At 52.7% G+C, this 24,842-nt stretch overlaps 2 protein-coding genes and 2 long non-coding RNA genes across 8 annotated transcripts in view; 3 read left to right on the top strand and 1 right to left on the bottom strand.

The window, feature by feature from the left end:
• Positions 1–2,596, top strand: part of GRAP2 (GRB2 related adaptor protein 2) — a 75,729-nt gene extending 73,133 nt beyond the window's left edge. For 3 of the 5 annotated variants that reach the window (XM_084955244.1, XM_084955245.1, XM_013997501.3), the window contains 2 exons: positions 826–1,068; positions 1,582–2,596. In XM_084955244.1, the coding sequence (XP_084811370.1) occupies positions 826–1,068; positions 1,582–1,761 (423 nt within the window). In that variant the 3' untranslated portion in view covers positions 1,762–2,596. The remainder of the gene's footprint in view (positions 1–825; positions 1,069–1,581) is intronic. The other 2 variants (XM_084955246.1, XM_013997505.3) reach the window with 1 other exon arrangement.
• Positions 80–17,506, bottom strand: LOC110260640 (uncharacterized). Its single transcript, XR_002343889.2, has 4 exons — positions 17,377–17,506; positions 15,433–15,500; positions 5,976–6,078; positions 80–1,799 (listed from the first exon to the last, which is right to left on the bottom strand). It is a non-coding gene; the product is annotated as an uncharacterized LOC110260640 (long non-coding RNA).
• LOC146403117 (uncharacterized) lies at positions 11,865–16,195 on the top strand. The gene is made up of 2 exons (XR_014803021.1): positions 11,865–12,123; positions 15,007–16,195. It is a non-coding gene; the product is annotated as an uncharacterized LOC146403117 (long non-coding RNA).
• Positions 17,507–23,957: 6,451 nt separating the features above from the next.
• FAM83F (family with sequence similarity 83 member F) overlaps positions 23,958–24,842 on the top strand; it is a 34,030-nt gene continuing 33,145 nt past the window's right edge. Inside the window, exon 1 of the mRNA XM_005663777.3 lies at positions 23,958–24,487. Coding sequence (XP_005663834.2) covers positions 23,981–24,487 — 507 coding nt within the window. The 5' untranslated portion in view covers positions 23,958–23,980. The remainder of the gene's footprint in view (positions 24,488–24,842) is intronic.

Below are 24,842 nucleotides of genomic sequence, written 5' to 3'. Positions count from 1 at the left end.
GCACAAGTCCAAATCTTTTCATGCCTCTTAACCCATCTGGCTGTTGAGATCGACAAGAAAAACGGATTAACACCAGAAATGGAACCTTGCTTATTTATTTATTTATCCCCCGCCTTGTTCCAGATGGGATTTTAGGCGGCTTACCGAGACGGACAATACAGCCAGATAACATCGTCCCTAAATTCCTTAGCAGGGCGTACAAAGACCTTTGTGAGTTGTCCATATCTGTCTCGCCAGCCTCACCCTGCCACCTCCCCTGACTCCCCACGCAAACGCCCCCTCCAGCAGTGCTCTTACCAGTTACCGGAATGGTCCACTGTGTTTTCTCTTATGCTTTTGAGACTTTTTATGTGCTGTCGCCTCTGTCAGAAACACCCTTTCCTAGTCGATTCTATTCCTCTTTAAACTGGAATTCAAATATCACCTGCTCTAGGAGGCCTTCCCTGATTACCCAGCCGCCTCAGACACTTCTCTGTGCTCACCCATCACTTACATGTGTATGGCTCCCCCTCTAAACTGATGTTCCTTGAAGACGGGGGTCTTCTCTTTCTAGTGACATATCCTCGTGCTTAGGACAGTGCTAGACACATGGTAGGTGCCTGATAGATGTTCCTTGATTGAATGAATGAAATCTGGCATCATCTTCCCAATCTGGGTCTGTTTGTCACCCTCCCCCCTCCCCATTATCTCGGGTCTATTGTCATCATCAGTAAGTCTTCCTGGAGCACTGGCTGGGCCAATGACCTTGGCACAAGGTGTTGGGGGAGCCCGTGAGGAATGCTTCTGGCGGTGTGGTGATGGGTCTTCTGTTGCATCTGTTTCTAGGATCGCCGTGGAGGCAGCCTGGACATAAACGACGGGCACTGTGGCCTGGGCATGGGCAGCGAAATGAACGCCGCCCTCATGCACCGGAGACACACAGACCCGGTGCAGCTCCAAGTGGCCGGGGTACGTGGATTTCCCTCTCCGGCATCAATGGAGGAGGCAGTGCGGTCGGTAGAGAAACTGTTGGGCCTCCAGGAGAGATGTCAAACCGCACGGAGCCCACGCAGAGGTGGCACGAACCCCGTAGGTGGGGCTGCAGGGGGTGGGAGGGAGGCGAGAGTTCCAGGTGGAGCCGGTCCCACCTGGAACAGCCATCCTGCCTGCTGTTCTCTGTTGGCTGTGGGGCCTTGGCCCGTCCTCATGTCTCCTGGCTGTGAGTCTAGCAGAAGGAGATCCATCTTGGCTCAGGGGAACTGGCAACCAAGGGCTGTTAGTGTGGGCACGCTGCATTCTGTTTGTCACCTGAAGAAAACAAAAAGCCGCCTATTGATGCAGGGAGGGTAGCTCTCCAGGATCCTCTTGGGGCCTTGGCGACCAGCGTGGCTGTTCTCTGGGCTCTGCCTCCCAGTCTGCGTGCAGTCGCAGCAGGGTTTGAAATGTCTCTGGAGAGTGGCTGTCAGCCTCCGGGGCAGCCTGCTCATGGAGGGCTGCGACTCGGAGCCAGGGCCAGCACACCCCCTCCCCTGTGCCCGCGGTTCCGATGCCAGCCCGGCCAGCCTGGCTCAGCCGGACCCCTCTGTTTTCCACCCCTGACAGCGAGTGCGGTGGGCCCGGGCGCTGTACGACTTTGAGGCCCTCGAGGATGACGAGCTGGGATTCCAGTGCGGAGAGGTGGTTGAGGTCCTGGACAGCTCCAACCCGTCCTGGTGGACCGGCCGCCTGCACAACAAGCTGGGCCTCTTCCCTGCCAACTACGTGGCGCCTATGACCCGGTGAAGCCCTTTGGAGGGTCGGAGGCTTTTGAATGAAGCTGCCTGCAAGAGACGGGGCAAGGAAGAAAAACTGGAACTACGCATCCATCCATATGTGTGTGTGTGTATACGCACCTGTATATATGCCTACGTCTATGTTCATAATAGTAATTTATTGGCAATTTAGTAGGTTACTTAGTTGACACGAAAGGAACTTGGATGAATTATATTCAGACTTATGTTTCTACTTCCTCAGCGGGTGTGCAGAGGCGCGGGGGCGCCGCGAGGCAGGGAGCAGGGAAACGAAACTGACGTTCTTCCTGTCCTGAAATGGCACCGCTTCCCCCTCGCCCTGGGAATTTTCAGAGAGGAGCTGAGCGGGGTCCACACCTGGCGTTGGATGCAGAACAACAGGGTGGACTTGGACTTCATGGGACAAGTTCTAGCTTTACCTGCGAGTCCTGCTCCCCCTGAGGGTGGGCAGGGATGGTCCCTCCTGCCCACCCCCACCTCCCCGCCCACTCCACCCCGGGGTGGGCACTGCTGCCCTGAAAGTGAAAGCGCACCTCTGCCCATCTAAGCGGTGAGCGGGAAGGGGTGCAAGGCTGGCCCCCCCAGCCAGTGCTCAGCTAAGACCTGCATCTCCCACAAGTGCATGTTCCTCAGCTAATCCTGGAGGACTGGAGGCAGCGGAGGATCCAGGTGCTGGGAAATGGAGGGGTTTTCACAAATCCCCCCGGGGGCTTACTTGAGTGGAAGCTGTTTTCCCAGCAGCCAAGACAGCAGCTTCCTAGACTCTGTAAAGCGCTTGGAGAAGCCCTGGCCAAGGATGGTGGATTAAAGCCACTGTGTTATAGTTACCAGAGTGTCTCTTCTGGGCCCTGTTTGTTTTCCCCCTTGGTTTTCTGTGTTTTGAAGATGCTCTGCCCAGTGGCACAGAGAGAAGCCCGCCCCACAAGAGCATTGCTTCTCGATTGATTTGTTGGTTGATCGATTGCTTGATCGACCATGACCCTGGGTGGCAGCTGCTTTGAGAGAGCTTCCTGCTCCCTCCAACTATTGGACCACGGCCAGCACTTCTTCCACCCTGTGAGCTGCACCTGGGAAGGAACCCCACAGCCACTGCCTCTCCTGTCACCTCGGACTGTGTCTCCAAGGGCTCACCCTGAGGGGTGAAGCAGAGACCAGCCTGGCTGGGGAGCAGCGACCCTGGAGGAGGAAGTTCAGTGTTTTAGAGGAGCCTGAACGAACCTGCCTGCAGGAAGGCACCTCGGGTGGGTGTGTGTGTGTGGGTGGGTGGGTGTGTGTGTGTGTGTGTGCTGAGACATCAAAGAAAGGGAAGTGTTGGGGAGGGAGTATGGGACGGAGGGGGGCTGCTGCTGTGTCCCCTCCCAGTTCTTCCCCCTCTGAGGAGGGCCAGGCAGCCATTACCTACGGTGATGCTAACCCTCCATGTAACATTGGCTGTCCCTTTGACTCTGAGTTCCAGGATTCTGTGGGCGGGTCTTGGGAGAAGAGAGAAAATAGAAAATAGTCTGAGAGAAGCAGGGAGAGTGAGGGAGTGAGGAGCAGCCTTTGGAAAAGAAAATGTGGAAGGGAGAGGGGAGCTGAGACATTTCACAAGAGCGAGAGCAGCGGGAGAGGCCCAGAAGGAGGCAGAGGGACAGAAGGTTAAGTGGGACAGGTGATGAAGACAGGATTGAGCCGTCAGGGGGCCAACCAGGTGCAGGGAGGAGGGACCACAGCGACCCACTGGGCGGGGAGGAGGGCGGGAGCAGAGAAAGGAGCCGGAAGGCAGGGCAAGGACCCCGCCGGCTCGGAGACAAAAGAGCCGGAGAGAGGGAGGGAAAACAGAGGCGAAGGAGCCCTAATCAGCTATCCTGGGGCTCGGTGAGGCAGACGTGTTACAGTAAATAAGAGCCAAGAGTAGTGTTTGATTTTACGGGATTTACAAACCATGTGCTTGAAATGGCCCCACAGCCTTGCTTCATCCATTTGTCTGATGATGGGGAGGACGGCAGCCGCGAAGGCAGAGGGAAACGACCGAATTCTGTTCTGGTTTTGTGCCTTAAAACACTGCTCAAGAGGAGTCCTCATCGTTGTTCCATGATAATGGATCCGACTAGGATCCATGAGGACGCAGGTCCAGTCCCTGGCCTCGCTCAGTGGGTTAAGGATCTGACATTGCCGTGAGCCGTGGTGTAGGTCACAGACACAGCTCAGATCCCGAGTTGCTGTGCCTGTGGTGTAGGCTGGCAGCTGTAGCTCTGATTCGACCCCTTAGCCTGGGAACTTCCATATACTGCAGGTGCAAGCCCGCCCCCCGGACCCCCACAAAAAAAAAAAAAAAAAGCACTCCTCAAGAAAGCAGTAATAAAACAATCGCCTTGGTTTTGCTGGGCTGGGCCTGGGGTCTGGGTCACACACCCCTCCATTGGGGAGGCGGGGTCACCGGCCTGGAGAGGCTGACACAGTGTGGGCAAGGCTTCCAGAAGCCTTGAAACTGGACCTTCTGTCCCACCAGAGGCCATTGTGGAAGTGTTTTTAATCCAGGTGCTAAAACAGCCTTGCTCCTGCTCATCACGTGGTTGAAAATGAAGCAAGAGAAAGTTCTCATCGTGGCTCAGCAGGATCGAACTCATAGCATCCATGAGGATGTGGGTTCAATCCCTGGCCTCACTCAGTGGGTTAAGGACCCAGCTTTGCCGAGAGCTGTGGGGCAGGTCGCAGGCACGGCTCAGATCCTGCATTGCTGTGGCTGTGGTGTAGGCCCGCAGTTGCAGCTCTGATTAGACCCCTAGCCTGGAAACCTCCATGTGCCTTGGGTGCGGCCATTAAAAAGACAGGAAAAACAAAAGGAAGCAAGAATCATCCTAACCACCCACAGAGAACAAGGGCCTTTGGGGACCAAACCGAAAGGACAAGGAAGGTGTCCACTCTGGCGGGGGAAGGAAGGCTGACCCTCCCTGGCCCCTGGTGCTGCCCCAGGAAGTTACCCTCCATCTGATAGCATGTCAGCACCAGGGCGTGTCCCCTCCCCCCACCCCCACCCGGCAGCGCCTCTCAGCAGCCACACAACCAGGAAACAACACATTGTCTCTGCATTCTACTTGATTTGGGAGCCACCGGGAACTTCAGAGAAAATCCATTTCCTGCTGGACCAGTTGAACCTCCCTTACCGCTTGCTGAGGCTTCCCGCTTGTCAAATATCTTGCATTGGCCACTGCCCACCCACTTTTAAATGGCCATAGAGTGACCCGAGGCAGTGCTTCTCAAAATGTAGGTGCCTAGGAATTGCCTGAGGAGTGTGTTAAAATGCAGATTCTAGTTCAATCCTGCCTGTGCATCACGGGATGAGGCGATGGGGCTGAGTGCACAAGGGCCGTGAACTCGGCAGTGAGCTAAACAGCTACGAACATCTAACCGCATCCTTCTTCTAGGGCTAGTCGGGCATTTTTCTTGGTTGCTAACAAATAAGACAGACTGGGGGATAGACAGACGTGATTCAGAACTGTCATAACATCATTCGCGTTTGGCAGCCCAGACTTCTTATTTTAGCATCTTCATCTCCATCAAGAATCAAGAAACTTTTGGAGCTCCCATCGTGGCGCAGTGGAAACAAATCTGAATAGAGACCATGAATTGCAGTTCAATCCCTGGCCTTGCTCAGTGGGTTAAGGATCCGGCGTTGCCGTGAGCTGTGGTGTAGGTCGCAGACACGGCTTGGAGCCTGCATTGCTGTGGCTGTGACGCAGGCTGGTGGCTACAGCTCCAATTAGACCCCTAGCCTGGGAACCTCCATATGTCATGGGAGTGGCCCTAGAAAAGGCAAAAAAAGACAAAAAAGAAAAAAGAAATTTTAGGGCATTCAGATGAAATACAAACAGGGATTTCCTAACATAATTGCTATAAACATGAGCAGAGGTTACAGACATTATGAAAGCTTTCTCAGGAAATCCTTAAACTCCCATCAGGTGTGGTCAGGCTCACAGGTAGGGGAAGGACCCCAGTGATGTCATCAGGTCTCAGGTAACTCAAAGCAAAATAGGCCACATGGGGACAGACAGGCATGGTCCAAATATTTGCTGTTTGCCTTGTCTGAAGTTGGCCTGCCTATACTAAGGCCAGAGCCTGAGAGATATTGGCTCAATTCTTCTTGTAAATTCTCCCCAGACTCCTCCCCTTCTCTCCATCATCTCAGCCACATTGCCATCATCTTTCTTAGGCAATTGAACTCACCTCCACCCTTTTCTCCGGGCACGCGCTCTTGTCACCAACTCCCGGACTCCCACGCAAGCCTCGTAAAACATGATTCTGATGGCATCGCTCCTCTGTCCACCACCTAAGGGTTTAAATCCATAGACCTAATGTGGCCCCGTGAGGACTGACCCCTCCTTCCCAGCCTCCCTCCTTCCCAGCCTCCCTCCTTCCTCTCCCTTCCTGCTTTCACGCCCCTGTCCCACCGGCCACTCTGCTTCGAGACAGCCAAGGATGTGTCCGCATATCTTTCACACCTGGGGTTCCTTCTACCTGGAACGCACGTCCCCTGCGCTTCCCTCGGCTAACTCCGATGCATCTCCAGGTCTGTTTTTTTTGTTTGTTTGTTTTTTGTTTTTTTCTTTGTTGGCCGCCCCGTGGCACATGGAGGTCCCAGGCCAAAGACCAGATCCAAGCCATGCTTGTGACCTACTCCGAAGCTGTGGCCATGCCAGATCCTTAACCCACTGCACGGAGCTGGGGATGGAACCTGTGTCTTAGGATCCCCCTCAGTCTCATTGCACCACAGCGAGAACTCCTAGGTCTTGGTTTAAATGTCTCTCTCTCAAATTGTCCTTTCCTGACCCCTAACCTAAACAAATCCTTCCCACTAGACTCGCGGCTCCTGGGGCTTGTCCTGAAGAGCCCATATACAGATGATGGCGCCAGACGGATTGGTAGGACGATTAGACAGTAAGCTCCCTGGGGGGGTTAGGATCTTCCTTGTTTTATAAACCATTGTATACTCAGCACCTAGCGCTGTTCATGGCTCACCCAGGCTCCATAAATATCTGTTTAATGAGTGAACAAGCCTCATCTCACCCATCAATCATTCTGTGACCCAAGTGTCCCAGGCCTTACAGACACACAGGTACAAACAAGGTGATATTAACACTGATGCCCAAGTTACAGGAGCCCTTAGCCACCAGCTCTCAAATCTCCAGTTACTTTTAGAAGTCCAAGAGACAGAGGCTGCCTATCTTTCATGAGATTAAGCACCAGCCTGCATGCATCTCCTACTTGGGCATGTCCAGTGGCCCAGGAACAGCCTCTGCTGACAGTGGCTTCCCCAACGCTGGGCACTGCATCTGTCTGCTGGCAAAACGGCCCAGTCCTTGAGGAAACCAAATCTGCCCTACAGTCCATGCGGCAAGGGCTGGCTGGAGAATGACTTCCCCCAGCTCTGAGTAGCCCCTGTTCCTGGGCCCCAGGGAGGCACTGCTTGGGTCCAGGAGACCTCACTGCGGATTTCCTTCTCACCGGAGCCCCCTCTCCTTCAGACAGGACGAGGGCTTCCACCTTCCCATCCAGCTCTCTTGTCTGTCTCTCTCCCTATGGCTCCTTTCTCCTTCAGCCGAAAAAAAACAAAAACAACAAAAAAAGGCCCTGCCCTCTTCAATTGTGGAATAGATACCACCTAAGGGCCCAGGGGACGTGCACCGAAGCTGTACAGTCTGGGCTCGGCTATAATTCATTCATGAAATTATCAAATACTTAGAAAGCACCTCCTACGGGCCACACGAAATCAGCCACAGAGTGGGTCCTTCACACCCCTCGCCCCTGCCCTCTCGGCATCTGTGCCACAGTCATTGCCTCACCTCAAACTGCCCTCCCTCCCCCGCCAGGGGATGCAAGTGTCTCTGAACTGGTCTCCCTACCCCCTGGTTGGCCCCTCATCCACGCTCCACTGACTGCCAGAGAGAGCTTATTGACATGCAAAGCAGATGACATCAGGCTTCTGCTAAAGCCTTCAGGGGCTCCCCATAGCTTTCAGGCTAGAGTTTAAACGCCCTGGCCTCCCACTAAAGACGTTTTGTGATCTGATGGCTGCCTGTTTGTTCAGCTGAATTTCCCGTCTCTCCCCAGAATGAGTCACGTCGTCTCAGACCTCTGAGTCTTCCCACTCTGGTCCTTCTGCCTGGAAGGCCTTTCTCCCACTTTTTTGTCTAGACCAGTGCTGTCCATTAGGACTTTCTGCAATGATGATGGAAAAGTTCTCTCTGTGCCCTACCCAATGTGGTGGGCAATGAGTCTAGCAAAATGAGCCAGATAGCCAGATGCGGCTATCTATCTTACTGGGCAGTATGGATCCAGACGACTGCTGCTCCCTTTAAAGTACTTAGGTCAGGGCTCACGTTCTGGGCTAGGAAGCCATCCCAACTTCATGGACGATGCAGATGCCCCTCCTTTATGTCCTCTGGCATCCTTGTTCTGCTTCTCTTTTAATACTGAGAACTCTCCTACAGTCAGGGATGCAGACTTGTCCCCCACCCCCTCACCCCCGCCACACTGGACTGATCATTTTTGAGGGCACGAGCAAACAGTTCCTCCAATAAATGGTTGGTACATGCATGCATATGTTTGCTGGTAAAAGTTGAACAACTGGCTCTCTGAGGAAAACGCTGATTTGTTGTGTTTGCCAATTTTACGGTGTAAATATCCCTACCATATGTCCAGAGAATGCGAAAACAAGCCATAGGATGGGAGAAAATCTTTGCCAAAGTCATATCTGCTAGTTATGTTCTTTAAGACTGTTATGCAAAACACACAAAGAAGAATTCTCTTGTGGTGCAGCAGGTTAAACCTCCGGTGTTGTCCCTGTAGCAGCTTGGGTCATTACTGGGGCACAGGTTAGATCCCTGGCCCGGGAACTTTCACATGTCATGTGCCTGTCGAAAGAAAGAAAGAAAGAAGCGGGGGAGAAAGGAAAGAAGGAAAGAAAGTGAGGGAGGAAAGAAGAAAGGAAGGAAAGGAGAACAAAATACACAGAGAACTCTTAAAACCAAACAATAGGTAAATGACAACCCAATTCAAAAATGGGCAAAAGACTTGAACAGACATCTCACTGAAGAAGACGTAAGATCACAAGTAAGATGAAAATATGCTCAACATCGTGTGTCACTAGGGAAATGAAATTAAAACAATTAAGACACCACTACACACCTCTTAGAAAATCCAAGATCCAAAATACCAAATGCTGGGAGGATGTGGGGCAACAGGAATCTCATTCACTGTTGGTGCAAATGAAATGAAATCAAAATAGTACAGGCTCTTTGATAGACAGTTGGGCAGTTTCTTAGAAAATGAAACATGGCATTGATCCAGCAATGGTGCTCCCTGGCATCTCCCAAAGGGACTGAAAATTTATGTCCACACACAAATGTTTATAACAGCTTTGTCCGTAATTGCCAGCGCTCGAAAGCACCCAAGATGTTCTTCGGCAAGTGAATGGATAAACACACTGCGGGACATCCAGACGATGGAATAGTATTCAGCACTAAAAATAAATGTTACCAAGCCATGAAAACACAAGAGGGAAACTTAGACATGTATGACTAAGTGAGAGAAGCCAATCTGGGAAGGTTACATACTGTCCGATATCAACCACCTGACATCCAGAAAAGGCAAAAGATCAAAGGTTGCTAAGGGTAAAGGGAGAGAAGAATAGGTGCAAAAGAGGATTTTTAGGGCTTCGCTAAAACTGTTTTCTTTGAACCTATAATGGTGGCTGCAAGTCCTTACACATGGGTCCAGGCCCATGAGTGGACCCTGAAGTAAACTATGGACTTCAGATGATGATGATGGCTCTGTGAGCTCGTCAGCTGTAACAAATCCAACACCCTGGTGGGGGATGCTGATAATGGGAGGCTATGCATGTGTGGGAACAGACAGTATAAGAAAAACATCTAGGAGTTTCCTGGTGGCTCAGTGGGTTAAGGATCTGGTATCATCACTGCTGTGGCTCTGATTACTGCTGAGCTCGGTCCATGGCCCAGGAATTTCTGCATGTCCCAGGCACAGCCAAAAAAAAAAAAAAAAAAAAAAAAAAAAAAAAAAAGTCTCTGTCTTCATCTCTAAAAACTGTTCCTAGAACTGCTCTAACAAATTCAGTCCATTTAGGAAAAAACCTCCCATCCCGGCTGACTTCAAGCTACTAACATGCCATCCCTGAACTCAGAGTGGGGCAGAGACGTACACAGTTGGTTCTCACCAGCAGCCGAGAGCCAGCTCCAGCACACCACCGCCATGAACGAGTGAATGATTGACGGGTGCTCGACGCTGGGAATATAAGAGATGCCTTCAGGCTCTTTAGGAAGAAACCTATTCAGACCTGCAAGTAGCTGGCTGTGCAACTGCAGGTCCGATATCAGTTCTGACTTGGGTGATAAAGGCCCAAGGTGTCACATCTTTGACTTATTCAGGAGGAGAGACATTTGTTTTCTTTGGGTCCTTTACCTTCAATACCAAGCCTTGTCCTGGCATCTACTGAGCACCCCACTCACCAGAGGAAAGAGAGTCAGCCTGAGGCCAGGAAGCAAGAGTACCAGGTAGGAAGGTTTTGCCTGTGAGAAAATGGAAGCCTGACCAGAAGTATTCTAAACGAGGGGTTCGTGATGCCCCACACAAGAGGGCAGAGGAAGGGCAGTTCCCGGCTTGCTCAAATCCATGGCTCAACGAAGCCGTCCTCTGAGCACCAGTGGCATCTCTTCTCAGCAGCCGTTGCAGTTCCAGGCATCACATGCAGACGGACAGCGTCCGATGAAGAAGAAGCACCTTCCCTCCCAATTTTAGTGAGAAAAACCTTTCCCAGAAGTCCTTCAGCAGCCATTCCCATGGATCCCACTGGCAAAGACTAGATCACATGCCATTCTTAAACCAGCCATTTCTGAGGGCTGAGGCCACGTGACTGGCTTAGATCTTCATGTTGTGGGAAGGACCCTCCAGGAGGCAGAACCTGGGAACCCAGGGAACAGCCGGGTGGGAGCGGGTGGTGGTGGGAGGTGGTATGAAGCCCCAGTCTATAGGAAGAGTAGAAAGGGATTTACCTAGTCTATGACCAGGTGATTCCATAAACATTTCTTGAGATAAAGAAGGCAGCCTTGGAGTTCCCGTCATGGCTCAGTGGTTAATGAATCCGACTAGTATCCATGAGGATGCAGGCCTCGCTCAGTGGGTTAAGGATCCAGCATTGCCGTGAGCTGTGGTGTAGATCACAAACGCAGCTTGGATCCTTCGTTGTTGCGGCTGTGGAGTAGGCCAGTGGCTACGGCTCTGATTGGATCCCTAGCCTGGGAACCTCCATATGCCACTGGTGGGGCCCTAAAAGGACAAAAAAAAAAAAAAAAAAAAGGAGAAGAAGACAGTGTTAGGGAACACAGCTTTCCAGTTTTCCCCGTCCAGGTTGAAATACCTACATGGACACACATACACACACACCAGAGGTACACACAGATACACGCATAGACACGCACAAATACACATAGACACGCACACAAACACAGATACACATATAGACACACACAGATACAGACATGCACACACACACAGATACACATATAGACACGCACAAATACACATAGACACGCACACAAACACAGATACACATATAGACACACACAGATACAGACATGCACACACACACAGATACACATATAGACATACACAAATACACACATGTAGACACACACAAACACACAGATACACACACACGGATTCACACACAGACACACACACACACACACTCTGCCATCAGTCCTCTGTGGAGTCTCGTGTGCAGATTAAGATAGCATGGCAGTGGGGACAGGCTGCATGCTATTCAGAGAAACCAGAAAGGTTCAGGGGTAAGGCCTGTGTCTGCTTTTTCCCCCTGCTAGCCCGGCTCTGTGCCATAGTCCCAGCAACCCTCGGGTCCTGGTGTGAGACTCCCCCGAGCAGGAGCTTCCAGGTATGCCTCTATCCAGGGTCAGCTGTGGCCACAGAATGACGTGGGCGATCTCATTCTGACAGGTCTGAATTCCCCAGCGTGAGCCGCGCAGGCGCCTCACTCGCCCTGCTCTGACCTGGTTCCCGGGAGTTGCTAGGTAACTGCTACGCACAGCCTCTGCTTCCCACGCTGGGGGTTGGCCTGGTTGCCATGGCAAGTGCAGATGAGGTGGGGCGCAAAGCAGAGGGAGCCCCGGGCCTGGACCCTGCTCTCCCACTCTCTGGGCGACCGGGCCTTAGGGAAGTCTCCTCACCCCGCTAGGCCTCTGTTTCCCTGTCAGTAAAGTGAGGAGAGGCCGCGTTAGTTCCTGCTGATGCACGCGGGCCGCGCAGACTAAATAAACACTGATCACCAGACTCTTCTTAGGTAAGAATGACTCAAGATGAGTAAGGAAAGAGAGTGGATTGAGTTATTTGCCTTTAAAATAAAACAGAGAAACTAGTGAGCCTGTGTCTCCATTAGGACACAAAGCTTCTGGAATCAATATTCATAAGTTCTTGAGGCTCTTCAGGTCCCTTTCTTTCTTCCTTCCTTTCTTTCTCTTTCTTTCTCTTTCTTTCCTTCTTTCTCTTTCCTTCCTTCCTTCCTTCCTTCCTTCCTTCTTTCCTTCTTTGCTTTTTAGAGCCATACCCGTGGCATAGGGAGGTTCCCAAGCTAGGGGTCTAATTGGAGCTGTAGCCTCTGGCCTTCACCACAGCCTCAGCAACTCGGGATCCAAGAGAGCCGCCTCTGCGACCTACACCTACAGCTCACGGCAACGCCAGATCCTTAACCCACTGAGCGAGGCCAGGGATCAAACCCGAAACCTCATGGTTCCTAGTTGGATTCGTTTCCGCTCAGCCCCGATGGGCACTCCTCCAGGTCCTTTTCTGAACCCAGACTTCCTAAAGAAGTCCCCTTGTGATCCCCAACTTGCTAGAGCATGTGTCCTGTTAGACAGGTGTCTACCCAATCCTGGGCTTTACTGACTCTTCTCTTGCTGCGGGAGCCTTGTCACAGGCCCAGCCTGTCCCAGGTCAGAGGGGCCAACCCTGACTCCTACAGTGCAGGCTTTGCTTCTCCATCCTGCTTTTGTTCTGAGGCCTGGCCCCACCCTCTTCTCTGGTCTCTATAGCAAGATCCCGCCCAGGCCCAGAGGCTGGAATCTCTGCAGTGCCCAGCCCTACCCCTCGCCTGCCTTGTTCACAATATCACCCTCCCAGAATCCAGATTCCTGTTGCTGAAGTTTCCCAACACCCCACCATCCTGTCCATCTGCCCTCCCGGATCTCCAAAGACTACAGGCTGCTTCATGCCCCAGCATCCCCCGACCTCATGCCGAGCCCTGGCTGCCAGCTGCATGTCCCCACCCCCACCACCCAATGCCCTTTGTCACAGATGGCCCCTGTGACCCCAGAAGATGGTCTAGACATTCCACCCCCAGCAGCGCCCTTTCCTCCTCAGACCCTGCCTCCTGGTCCAGTTCTGAGTCTTGGCCACTCCTGATCCTTCCCTACTGCCATACACACACGGCAAAAATGATGCTGACCCAGGATGCTGGCGTCAAATGAGGGAACGTTCCCCACCCCCGCTTCCTCCCAGTTGGGGGCAGGAGGAATTCATACTTTGTACACAGGGACGAGAACCCCTGGGATGGTCAGGGCGAGTGGCCTTTCAGCTACCAGCCCTGCTCAGGGGCATGCTAGACTTTCCCAACCCTGCCAAGAAGCCCCATACTGAGTCATGCACCCCGGTGCCCCCTTCTTTCTAACTACTCCTGCAGGCCATGTGGAAAAATCAAGAAAGCACAAGCTTTGAATCAGAGACCTGGGCTCCAGTCCAGACTCTGCCCCCAGCTGAGTGCTGAGCCTGGACAAGTTGCCTGACCTCTCTGAGTTGTTCAGGAGAACTGGAGACAACAGCACAGAGTTATCACGAGAAGCGAACAAAATTAGAGGAACTGCTTGGCGAGGGCCCAGCCAGGGATGGGCAGCCCCGCTACCCCCTCCTTCTTGGCAGACACCGCCTTCCTCACCCCGCCCTGCCCCCAGACAGGTTGCTGCGAAGGCCTTCTCTCCTTTGAAACTTGCCTGCCCTGTATTCAGCCCCCCCTCGGGGTGCGTCTCTTGGCACCCATCACACTGATAATTTGCTGATGGAGTGAATCAACTTTGGGAGCTCACCCCTCCCTGGGCCTCACCCACCCTCTTCCAGGTGACGGCTGTTTGCAACGGTGGCCCGCCAGGGACAAAGTCCTGAGGCCGTTGGCCAGCTAAAGGAGTGATTCTTGAAGGGGGGAATGCCAGGCCAGGCAGAGATGTCCCACAGCCACCATCATTTCCTCTGGCCAGTCACCTGCCTCCAGGCTCTCGGCTACCTGGGCCAGGCACTTTCTCTACTGGAAACCCTACCCCCTGCCATGCTTGGCTTGGGTACAAGTGGCTTCCTCAGGGGAGGTGGACATCTGGGCTACTCTGCCCTGAACTTTGCCCTGCATTGCCTTCTTTGGCAACCGAGCTCCTGCAGGTCCCCACCTGGAGCTCTCCGTCCTTTCTATTCACCGCTGTCCACATCCTAGCCAGCCTGCAAGGCCAGGGAAACAGCCCCCTCCTTCACGAAGTCTTCCTTGATTCCACCCTCAGCCTGGAGTAACTCTCCTTCTGCAGACCGTCTCCTGACACGTGCTCTTATGGCCTTGCTCTAGAGGGGTGTGTGCATGCAGAGCCTGTGTCCTGTGACTTTGGGGGTTTCAGTCCCCAAAGACAGGCATGAGCAGACACTAAGTAAATAAGGAATTCTAGCCCAGATCCCTTGGTTGGGCTCAGAGCTGTTTTAAAATGTGTTTAAAAATAGTTGAGGAGTTCCCCTTGTGGCCCAGAGCGTTAAGAATCTGACATAGTGTCCCTGAGGATGTAGGTTCAATCCCTGGCCTTGCTCAGTGGGTCAAGGATCCAGCGTTGCCACAAGCTGTGGCATAGGCTGCAGATGCAGCTTGGATCTGGTGTTGCTGTGGCTGTGGCGTAGGCCCGAATCTGTGGGTCTGATTCCACCCCTAGCCTGGGAACTTCCATGTGCCATGAGCGTGGCCATAAAAGGGGGGGGAAAAGAGGCAGAAGAAGTTCTAATATTAACAATAACCCCTCAAAAGGAATTGCTGAACATTTTTAAACAAGTACAGTTTTAAATGAAAATTTCTGCATAGCGGATAAATTCAGATATCTTACTTAAATTCCTTAATCCTTTCAATTTTGCTGATGTTTTTCTGCTGCAGGTGCAGCTGTAAAAAGAAAGAAAGTATCTGAGACACACCCCAATTCCCAGCACTGCCAGCAGCCGGGAAGGGGAGGCGCTCGGTCCGCGGTGTTCTGCCCTGCAGGGGTGAAGACGGCGCCCCTGTCCCCGCCCACCGGGTGTGCGGCTCAGGGACGCCCCAGGTCCGCCGCTGCCGAGAGAGGAAGTGAAGGGAGGCTCCGCCCCTTCCCGAGGTTTCCCTCGGAGCCTCTCCGGACTCTACCGGAGCAGTTCTTTTTCTGCCGCCACATGTTTCCGGAGTCCACCGCGGACTCTCTCTGCCTCCGGCTTGTCCGGTGCTCTCCGCCGGGCACATCTGTCTCGGGCACCACTGGTATCCTGCCAGCTCCCAGCTCACACACCATCTGTGGCTCCCGAGCCCCAACAGAGTGAAGCTCAAACTCACCTTGGAAGTCAAGGATTCAAGAACTTTTGGGAGATAACCTGTCTCTTGGTCGCATCCTTGCCCCATCCCTGAAATACACACACATGTACATATTCACAGACATGCACGTGTATACATATGCACACTTCTACTACAGACACATGCATATACATGCGCATATGTACACACAAATACACACATAAATGCACATATGTGTATACACACTTACACCATGACCCAAACTAAGTCGTTGTTTAACCTGTATTTGCCTTGAGCATTACACCCATTCATTCATGCAGTCACCATTCCCCCAGTGCCAGGTCCACAGGAGAGCTGGGATGCAAATGTGAGGGGCATTAATTTTCCTGCATCTCCTAGAAGTAGTGACTATTCAGCCAGCTTTCCAATAGCTTTTATTTGATTTTGACTGCTTTAAATTTAAAGAGTAGCAACCATATAGAAAAATGCAGTTTTGTTGTAAAGCCCATCCGGCCCTTGGCTCCCACACACTTGGTGGCAAGTAGACTTGGGTTTGAGTCCTTAGCTGTGTGACCCTGATTGGGTTGCTGAATCTCTCTGAGCCTCAGCTTTATCAGTTTATCATGAATGGGTTGTAATACATAATGCAAAGGTGAAATGAGCAAATGTAGTCCTGGTGCCAAGAAATGCTTAGAAAATATGTTGAATCTGAATTTTTGTCTGTAGAAATTAAATAATTATTTGTAGATGATGATCCCTAATCTACTGTTCATCTAAAGTAAATATTTTTAAAAGCTTTTGAACATATTCAGTTGGCCTGAAATAATGTAGAATTCCTGACGCCTTCGCAGCTTCGAGGACAACAGGAGAGACAGGTTTAGGAAATGCTTTTTTTTTTTTTTTTTGAGCTCCTTTTGAGCTGGGAGCGGGTCTGTATTTTTTTCTTAAGTCCCCTGTAACCTAGTACTCCACGCATGCTTGCTAATAGAATTACTGTCTTGACTGATAACAGTTTTACTCAGAATTCAGTCTCATGATATTCAGCGCATGCACTCTGGCTGGATACTGCGGGAGATGCGAAGGCAGTTCCCAGCCTTGGAACCTACAGTGGAGGCAGCATGTCTGCTAGTGACTGTGCTGCCCTCCGCCTCTGGTATGAAGCTCTTGGGATGGCACCATGCTGGTCCGGCTAAGGGCCTCTGGCAGGGCAGTGAGAGATGAGGGGGGCGAAAGCCTGGTTTGGGGCCAAAGGTCGTCTTGGTCCACCTGCTTCATGGTCAGGAGTCTTCTATGCTAAACCAGCAGATACAGCCCGAGCACAAGGCATTGAAGACCAGAGGGCTGACCTCAGGCTAATCTGCCGCAGCCACCTCGCCAGTGACCAGCTATTGCTCTAGGTCACTGCCCCCCAGGACATGCCATGGGCTGACTCTGACCTCAGCAGCCAGGCCCCAGGTGGAAGGGCTAGAAGAGGAGTTTCCTGGTGGGGAAAAGCACCAAACCCTGGGCCTCTTCCTTGGCAGGACTTCAGCTGAACTCTGCCCTCTTTTCCCTTCCTGAACCTGCCCCCAACCCCACCTCTCCTTCCGTCTGCATCTCCCAGGAGGTTGTGGACGCCAGAATCCTTTTTCATCTTTGTTTTTTGCTTTTGTTTTTGTGTTTGGCCATGACCACAGCAGGTGGAATAATCGAACCTGTGCCACCAGGCCAAATATCAAACCTGCGCCACAGCAGCAACCCAAGCCACTGCAGTGACAACACCAGGTCCTTAACCAGCTGAGCTACCAGGGAACTCCTTCTCCTTCATCTTTAAAGTTTACCCTGCCACACATATTCTGCCCCACACCTGCCCCGTCAGTCTGTCTCTCGCTCCCTCTCTCTCTCTCTCTCTCTCTCTCTCTCTCTCTCTCTCTCTCTCACACACACACACACACACACACACACAGAGTCACATTGTGTAACTGAATGGCTGAAAGAAAGACTCACATGCATTTGGGTTGCCTCTTTCATTCCAGGTCCTCATTCTTCTGTTCTTCCTTGATCTATGCCAGGGAAGAGAGAGAATCTTACCCATTCTTAAGAAGAACTTCCTGGTCAGTTTGAAGTAAAACAATGGTGGAAAGGGGGGAAAGTGGGGTGAAAGTCCAGTGTTCAGGGTACATGCCTGGGAACACCACGATGAATCGGACAGTCCTGCCTTCCAGGAATCCACCACCTGCTGGAGGACAGACCCATTAGCACGAAGAGCATGAGTGGCAAACAGTGGCTGGGCATAAAGTGAGGACCCCTAACCCACACCTGTCAGGAGGACCAGGAAAGACTCCAAGCTGAAGACAAAGGATTCAGAAGAGCAGCTCCTGGACCGGAGAGAAGAGCATTTCGGCAGCAGGAAGTCCCTAAGCAAAGCCACGGCATAGTGAGGAAGGGAGAGAGGAGGAGAGACCTAACAGGTTTGGATCCTAAGTGGCCGCCAGTTGCTTGGGCTTTGGCACAGGGGTAATGAGCAGCCTTAGAAGGGTTTTATGCAGGGAAGTGACATGATATATTTGCATGTTAGAAAAAGTGACAGGAGAAGACAGAGTTGGGAAGACCAGTTAGGAGGCTCTCGTAACAATGCAGGGGGCAGGGGGCGTGGCGACAGGGATGAAGCGAGGAGGGCTGGGCAGAGACATCACAGAAGCAGCCTCATCCGGCCTGGTGGCCCTGAGATGGGGGAAAGCCCAAGTGTGTCCGTGTTTCTCTGGGGCAACCAGGCAGAGGGGGGTGGTGTCATTCTAGAGGAGAGGGACCCAGAAGGAACAGTAGGGGAGCCAGTGGAGGAGAAGAGGATGAGGGGTGCCTTTGAGACACGATGCCTCGGAGGTGCCTGTGGGGCATCTGAGCAGAGCTGACCAGCAGGCAGCCTGATCGCCGGGTACAGAGCTGAGGAGAAAGTTCTGGAGCTGAGAGAGGAGAGGGAGAGTCATTGCAGCCCATGGAGCATGTGGGATCTAAAGGACCAGAAGGCCAAGGACAGCACGAGGGACGCTCTCATTGAAGGAATGGCCCAGGGGGCCAGGCTGTTGGGGGGCAGGAACAGTTTCAAGTGGCCACAGAGAGGAGCCTTCCAAGGTTGCAGAAACAGCCAAGTCCTGGGGTCCAGGCGGTGGGGGTGGGCAGGTACTTGCAGAATCCCTGCTCAATTAGGTCACTCCTGAAGGAGCAGATGAAAGCACAAGAGAGCCGGGAAGGGCAGGGGAGAGGCTGCGGTGCCTTTATTTCTCCAGACCATAGGGCAGGTCAGAGGTGAAGGCTGCTCGACGAGTTTGGCCAGGGTCAACCCCCCTCCTCCCCGAAGCCCCAGCTATGGACACCCTCTCGTCCCCTCTCATCCTCTCCAGGGACAGGCAGCAAGCACGAATTTCATGGAGGTGCCAGAAAGCCCCCGACGTTTTCCAACAGGTGCTCATGACACAAATTGCCACAGAGGGAAAAAAAAAAAAATCAGCCCTGGGAAGCTTATCTAAGAATATATCATGAGGTGGGCTATTCTGGGACTCGAGTTACACAGGAGGGCCTGGGAACACAGACGCGAGCAGGAATGAACACAGCTACAATTAATGTTAACGACGAGGTGTCAGATCTTGACCGTACACACAACCGCACACACAGCCGGCAGCGTGTGCAGGAAGGGGAATGAGAGCCAAGAGCCCAGGCGGGAGGGGGAGGCTTCTGCCCGTGGAGGAAGCGGCCCCAGGGGAATTGGTGGAGGAGGCGCAGATTTCTCTGGAAGGTGCAGGCAGTCACCTTGGGCAAGGTGGCTTCAAAGTTGGAAATGCAACCATGATGGGCCCAACCCAGCTCAGGGAGACGCCAGACCAAGACCAGAAGGGCCGTAGAGGACCAGAGGTTTTCCTAGGGTGTCACGCCCCGCGGGGCATCCACAGACACAAGGTAGATCAGGTCTGTGCCTAAAAGGACTTCATTTCCTGGCTGGCAAGGGGTTTCAAAAAACTCACTAATAATGCAGAGTGCTGGAGTTCCCATCGTGGCTCAGCAGTAACGAACCCGACTAGTATCCATGAGGTTGTGGGTTCAGTCCCTGGCCTCACTCAGTGGGTTAAGGACCCAATGTTGCCTTGAGCTGTGGTGTAGGTCGAAGATGTGGCTTGGATCTCGAATTGCTGTGTGCATGGCAGGCTGGCAGATACAGCTCCAACTTGACCCCTAGCCTGGGAACTTCCATAATACACAGACTGTTCAGCTGTGTGTAAGGTGGAAGGCCTGGAATCAGGCCTCTTGGTGTGTGTCCAGCAGATAAATTTGAACAGGCATCTCATCTCCCAGAACCTCAATTTATTTATCTGCAGCGCCTCACAGTAATCCCTTTCACAATCCTCTTCAAAGATTGGGATGAGAGGACCAAATTAGACCCTTGTACTTGATAGCGCCTCCAGAGCCTGTAACCTCTCTGTGAATGCCGCCGTCACTCATCGCCCTGCCTGGTAAAGACGTCTATGGGCATCTGAGTCCCAGCTAAACCGAGGGAATCATCAGGGCAGCTGGCTATCGAGTCTGATTCTTCTTTTTTATTCTAGGTGGAAAGTATGCTACCTAGTGCACATTCAGCGTTCAAAGAAGTTGGCTGAATACAGAAGCCAGTGGTAGGTAAAGGGAAATTGACGAAAAGACCACTGTGTGTCTCACAGGCCTTAGAGTTAGGAAAGCTCCTTTCCAAAACGAACTGTGACGAAAATCTTCCATACCGACTCTCACCCGTGGTCCAGTTCCAACTTGTGTCACATAACATTTGTTCACCTTGGGAGAAAAACCCGAGCCGCAATCATTCACCCCAATGTAAGCTTCATGTGGGCATGGACTTGGTTTTGTTCAGAGCTGCACCCTCCGTACCTGGAACAGGGCCCCATGCTTATCAAGGCTCCATAACGATTTGGCAAGTGAATGAGTGCTTTCTGACCCTCAGCACAATGCTAGGTATTCAGCAAATGTTTGACGAGTGGATAAATTATTAAACGAGGGGACTTCTATCTCTTTCTACTGTCCCTTTCTAGCATTCTCACCGGAGGCAGTATTGCAAGGTAGGGAGGCAGGCAGGCCCTGGCGTCAGATGGTCTGGGTTTGAATCCTGGCTCTTTTACTTACCAGCAGAGTGACCTAGAGTGACTTACTGAACCTCTGTGTTTTAGTTTTCTTGCCTGTAGAACGAGGATAATAATAATTTTCTAATAGGATTACGTGATTTGAAAGATACATAAAATATTTAGCGCAGTTCCTGACACATAGTACTTGCTGCTACTTTTTTATGACTCTATAAGTCTCTTAATAAACTTCAGTGGCTCCCCTGGAGCTACAGAATAAGATCTAAAGTCAAAATTCCCGCAAGTTGTCCCTACGCCCCTCTCTTTCCAGTTCTACTTTCCCATGCTTGAACTACCTTTACTGGATGCCATGCCATGCCAGACACGCTGCTCATTGGTGTATCTCCATAACTTGTTTCCCTTCTCGCACAGCCCTATTAGGTAGTGCTCACGAATGCCCACATGTCACTGATGATGTGACTAAGGCTCAGAAAGGAGAGGTAACTTCCCCAGGGACACACAGCTTATACCAGGAAAATGGGATTCCAATTCCAGGACTCTCTGACATGTAAGTTCACGCTCTCATTCACTGGCCTCTGAAATCCCTACTATGCCACATGTGGCCTATGGACCAATATTACCTGGGAGCTTTTGGAAATGCAGAATCTCAGGCCTCACCTTAGACCCACTGAACCAGAATCTGCATTTTAGCAAGACACCCCCAGGTGATTACTATGCTCAGTTAAGTTTTAGAAGCACTGTTGTAAAGTAGTTTCTACGAGTCAGCCCCAAATGCCAATTAAATCCAATGTGTGATCTTATTTAATCCCTACAACAAACTGGAAGGTCATAGGTTAGCATTGCTAGCCCATTTTGCAGATAAGGACACTTAAGGCTCCGAGGGTATCTTGAACTGAACCCAAGTGCATCTTATGCCAGTATGAGGCTCTGACCACACCTAGACTCAACTCCCTTGGCCTAGAATGTCTTCACTCCATCTCTCCACCTTGACTTCTTCTTATCCTTTTAGGTTCCCCTCAAAATTCCTAGCCTGTTGGACCCTTCCTTCTTCTTCTTCTTCTTCTTCTTCTTCTTCTTCTTCTTTTTTTGGCCACACCTACAGCATATGGAGGTTCCCAGGCTAGGGGTCAAAGCAGAGCTATAGCTGCCAACCACAGCCACAGCCACAGCAATACCAGATCCAAGCCACTTCTGCAACCTACACCACAGCTCACAGCAATGCTGGATCTTTAACCAACTGAGCAAAGCCAGGGATCAAACTCGGAGTCCTCATGGATCCTAGTCCAGGTCGTCACCGCTGAGCCACAACTGGATCTCCTTCTTATCTACATCCCATTGGGCAGATTAATTTCTTCTTTCCTCAAAGTCCCTGTAGTTTCCTGCATCTACCTTTCTCTTGGTCCTAATTCATTCTTTAAAGAAATATGTACTGAGCACCTACTGTGTGCCAGGCATATGGTAGGCATTGAGTAAATGTTTACTACCAATGCATTGCTGATTGAGTTTGTTAAAAAGCACTTTCATCACACCTGTGTTATCCTCCTGTGGGTTTGTTTTTCTGTTCCTCCCACTGCTCTGAGCTCCGTTTCCCCAAGGTATAGATTTTGGCATCTTGTAGGGCCTCAAATCATTAGAAGACAAACTAAATGCTCTTCCATCCAAAGATGAAATGTGTCTGGAGTTCCCATTGGGGCTCAGCAAGTTAAGAACCCGAGTAGTATCCATGAGGATTCGGGTTTGCTCCCTGGCCTGGCTCAGTGGGTTAAGGATCCGGCGTTGCCTTGAGCTATGGGGTGGGTCACAGACACAGCTTGGATCCTGTGTGGCTATGGCTGTGGTGTAGGTCGGTGGCTGCAGCTCTGATTCGACCCTTAGCCTGGGGGGTCTTCCATATGCCGCAGGTGCAGCCCTACAAAGACAAAAAAAAAAAAAAAAAAAAAAAAAGAGTGGAGTGTCCCTAGGAGCGAGGCCTTCCAGATGCCAAGAGTAGCAGAGGACACAGATGATATGAAGAGCACCTCTCTGCCCACCCTCCCTGACCTGACAAGGGATGTCAGAAGCGACTTTGGTCACAACACTTGCAGCTATTTGAGAATCTAAACTTCATTTTCCAGGTCATCAGAGGAAGACGCACCCACATTAGGCAACCTCTTCCAGTCCCCAGAGTCAACACCGTGTCCCCAAGAACTCTCCGTCATTTCACAAGAGAAGTTGTGGCCAGGACACAGGGCAAAGATCTCCAAGACACGGAGACCTTCATGGGTCCCAGGCACTGCCTCTCCTTTACAAGGAGACCTGGGCGAGCCCCATGTTTCTAGGCCTCAATTCCTCATCTGTAAAATGAGGGGGTTGAATTATTTAGTTTCTAAAGCTCCTTCCAGCTCTAAGATGCTGTGCTAGAAAATGAGAGAAATGTGAGCCTTTGGTTGCTATGATCTGAAAATATTTTGAATGTGGAGAATCAAATTGTACAGCAGCGCAGGAACAAAATAATATGTTAATGACTAAGAAGATTGTATTTAATCCAATGGCAAACAGCAGAGCAACTACTGCTGGTGGTGGTGATGTGTGTGTGTGTGTGTGTGTGTGTGTGTGCGCGCGCGCGCGCCTTCCTTCCTTGAGCTCAAACATATATTTTAAGTCACTGATAAAGTAATCGGGCCTCTGGAAGCCTATCGTACTCAAATACACACACACACACACACACACACACACACACACACACACACACGTGCGCGCGCGCGCATATACCACTTTAAAAGGGGAGAAGTTCCACCACCGCTGTTTACATCCTTGTTGTATTTTGGGTGGCTTTTTTTTTTTTTTTTTAAATAAATTTTTGTCCTGGTAAAGGTATTGGATTAACAACCCCTGGAGGCCTCTGATCTCATAACTGGGACATGTGGGCGTGGGCTGGGAGCTGGGGGTTTTATAAGCATTGCGCTTTTGCACACCAACAGCCCCCTCCTCAGCCGTCGCAATCCGGCCAAGCAGCACGGCCCGGGACCTTCAACCTGGTCGTAGTCAGATCGGCCACCCCAGAAGCGAGCTCGGGGACCCTACCAGCGGGGGCGGAAAATGGACGCGCACCTGGGGACGTGTCTGGCGGGCCCGGTGGCAGGAAGGGTTAGGCCCCCAACCTCTCTCTTGCCAGAGGTTCGGGGCCAGGAGGCGGAAGCGGGTCAGAGGCTGCACGTGGGTCTAACTACGGCCCGGCTCCCAGTTCCTGCCCGCTCCCGAGCTCCCGCCCCGGGCCGGGCCCCGCAGGCCTGGGCCTCGCCGCGTCCCCAGCCGAGCCCCGAGGTCGTCCGCGCCGCTCGCGCCCCGCAGAGGCGGAGGGCGCGGCCGCCCCTCCCCGCCCGACGGCCGCTCCCGCGACTCGGGCCCGCGCCGATTGGCCGCCCTCGCGGCCAGGTGAGCCGCCCCGCCCCTCGGCGGCTCCAGGTGCGGCGGCGGGGCCCGGGCCGCGGCCGGGCCGGGGCCGGGGCGCCATGGCCGAGTCCCAGCTGAGCTGCCTGGACGAGGCGCACGTGAACGAGAGGGTGACCGAGGCGCAGGCCGCCTTCTACTACTGCGAGCGGCGGCGGGCGGCGCTGGAGGCGCTGCTGGGCGGCGGCGAGCAGGCCTACCGCGAGCGGGTCAAGGAGGAGCGGCTGCGGGACTTCCTCTCCAGCCAGGAGCGCCAGGACCTCCGCGCCGCCTGGAGCCCCTACGAGGATGTCGCCGCCGCCGCCGCCACCGCCGCCCGGGGCAAGAGCAAGACCAAGGCCAAGGCCCCGGCCCCCGCCCCGGCGCAGGCCCGGGCAGAGCCCGGCGAGTCCCTGGCCTACTGGCCTGACCGCTCCGACACCGAGGTGCCCCCGCTGGACCTGGGCTGGACCGACGAGAGCTTCTACCGCGGCGTGAGCCGCATCACCCTCTTCACCCACCCGCCCAAGGAGGAGAAGGCGCCCCACCTCAAACAGCTGGTCAGGCAGCTGATCCAACAGGCCCAGAAGGTAGGCCCCGCCCCCGCCCCCCAACTGGTGGGACCCGCCGCCCCCCCAACGCGCGGCCCTACCTCCCGGGCAAGGCCTGGGCAGGCCGCCCTGACCAGCCTCTGGAACACGGGCCGAGTCCTCCCTAAGCTCCTAAGGCTGGTGAGGCCTGTAGAGAGAGCATGGCTGTGAACGCGTCCGACAGATGACAAGGTGCTGGACAGTTGCTTGTCATCGTTATTAGAGTCCAGAGGCGCTGGCTTTCCTCCGTTCGGTGTTTCTATTTCCCTGTCCAGGTTCTCTCCCCAGCCACGAAGAGTCAGGGCTGGGGAGTCCTGTGGTAAAATGGGCCACTCAGGGGTCTTGATAATGACCT

The sequence above is a fragment of the Sus scrofa genome, chromosome 5 (assembly GCF_054392235.1).
Source record: "Sus scrofa isolate SSC_HxYL_T2T_F1_AM1 chromosome 5, Sscrofa_HxYL_maternal_Yorkshire_Landrace_v2.0, whole genome shotgun sequence".
In the NCBI taxonomy this organism is placed as follows: Eukaryota; Metazoa; Chordata; class Mammalia; order Artiodactyla; family Suidae; genus Sus; species Sus scrofa.
The sequence above is the reverse complement of the archived record's forward strand: the minus strand, read 5'-3'. Positions and strand labels throughout refer to the sequence as shown.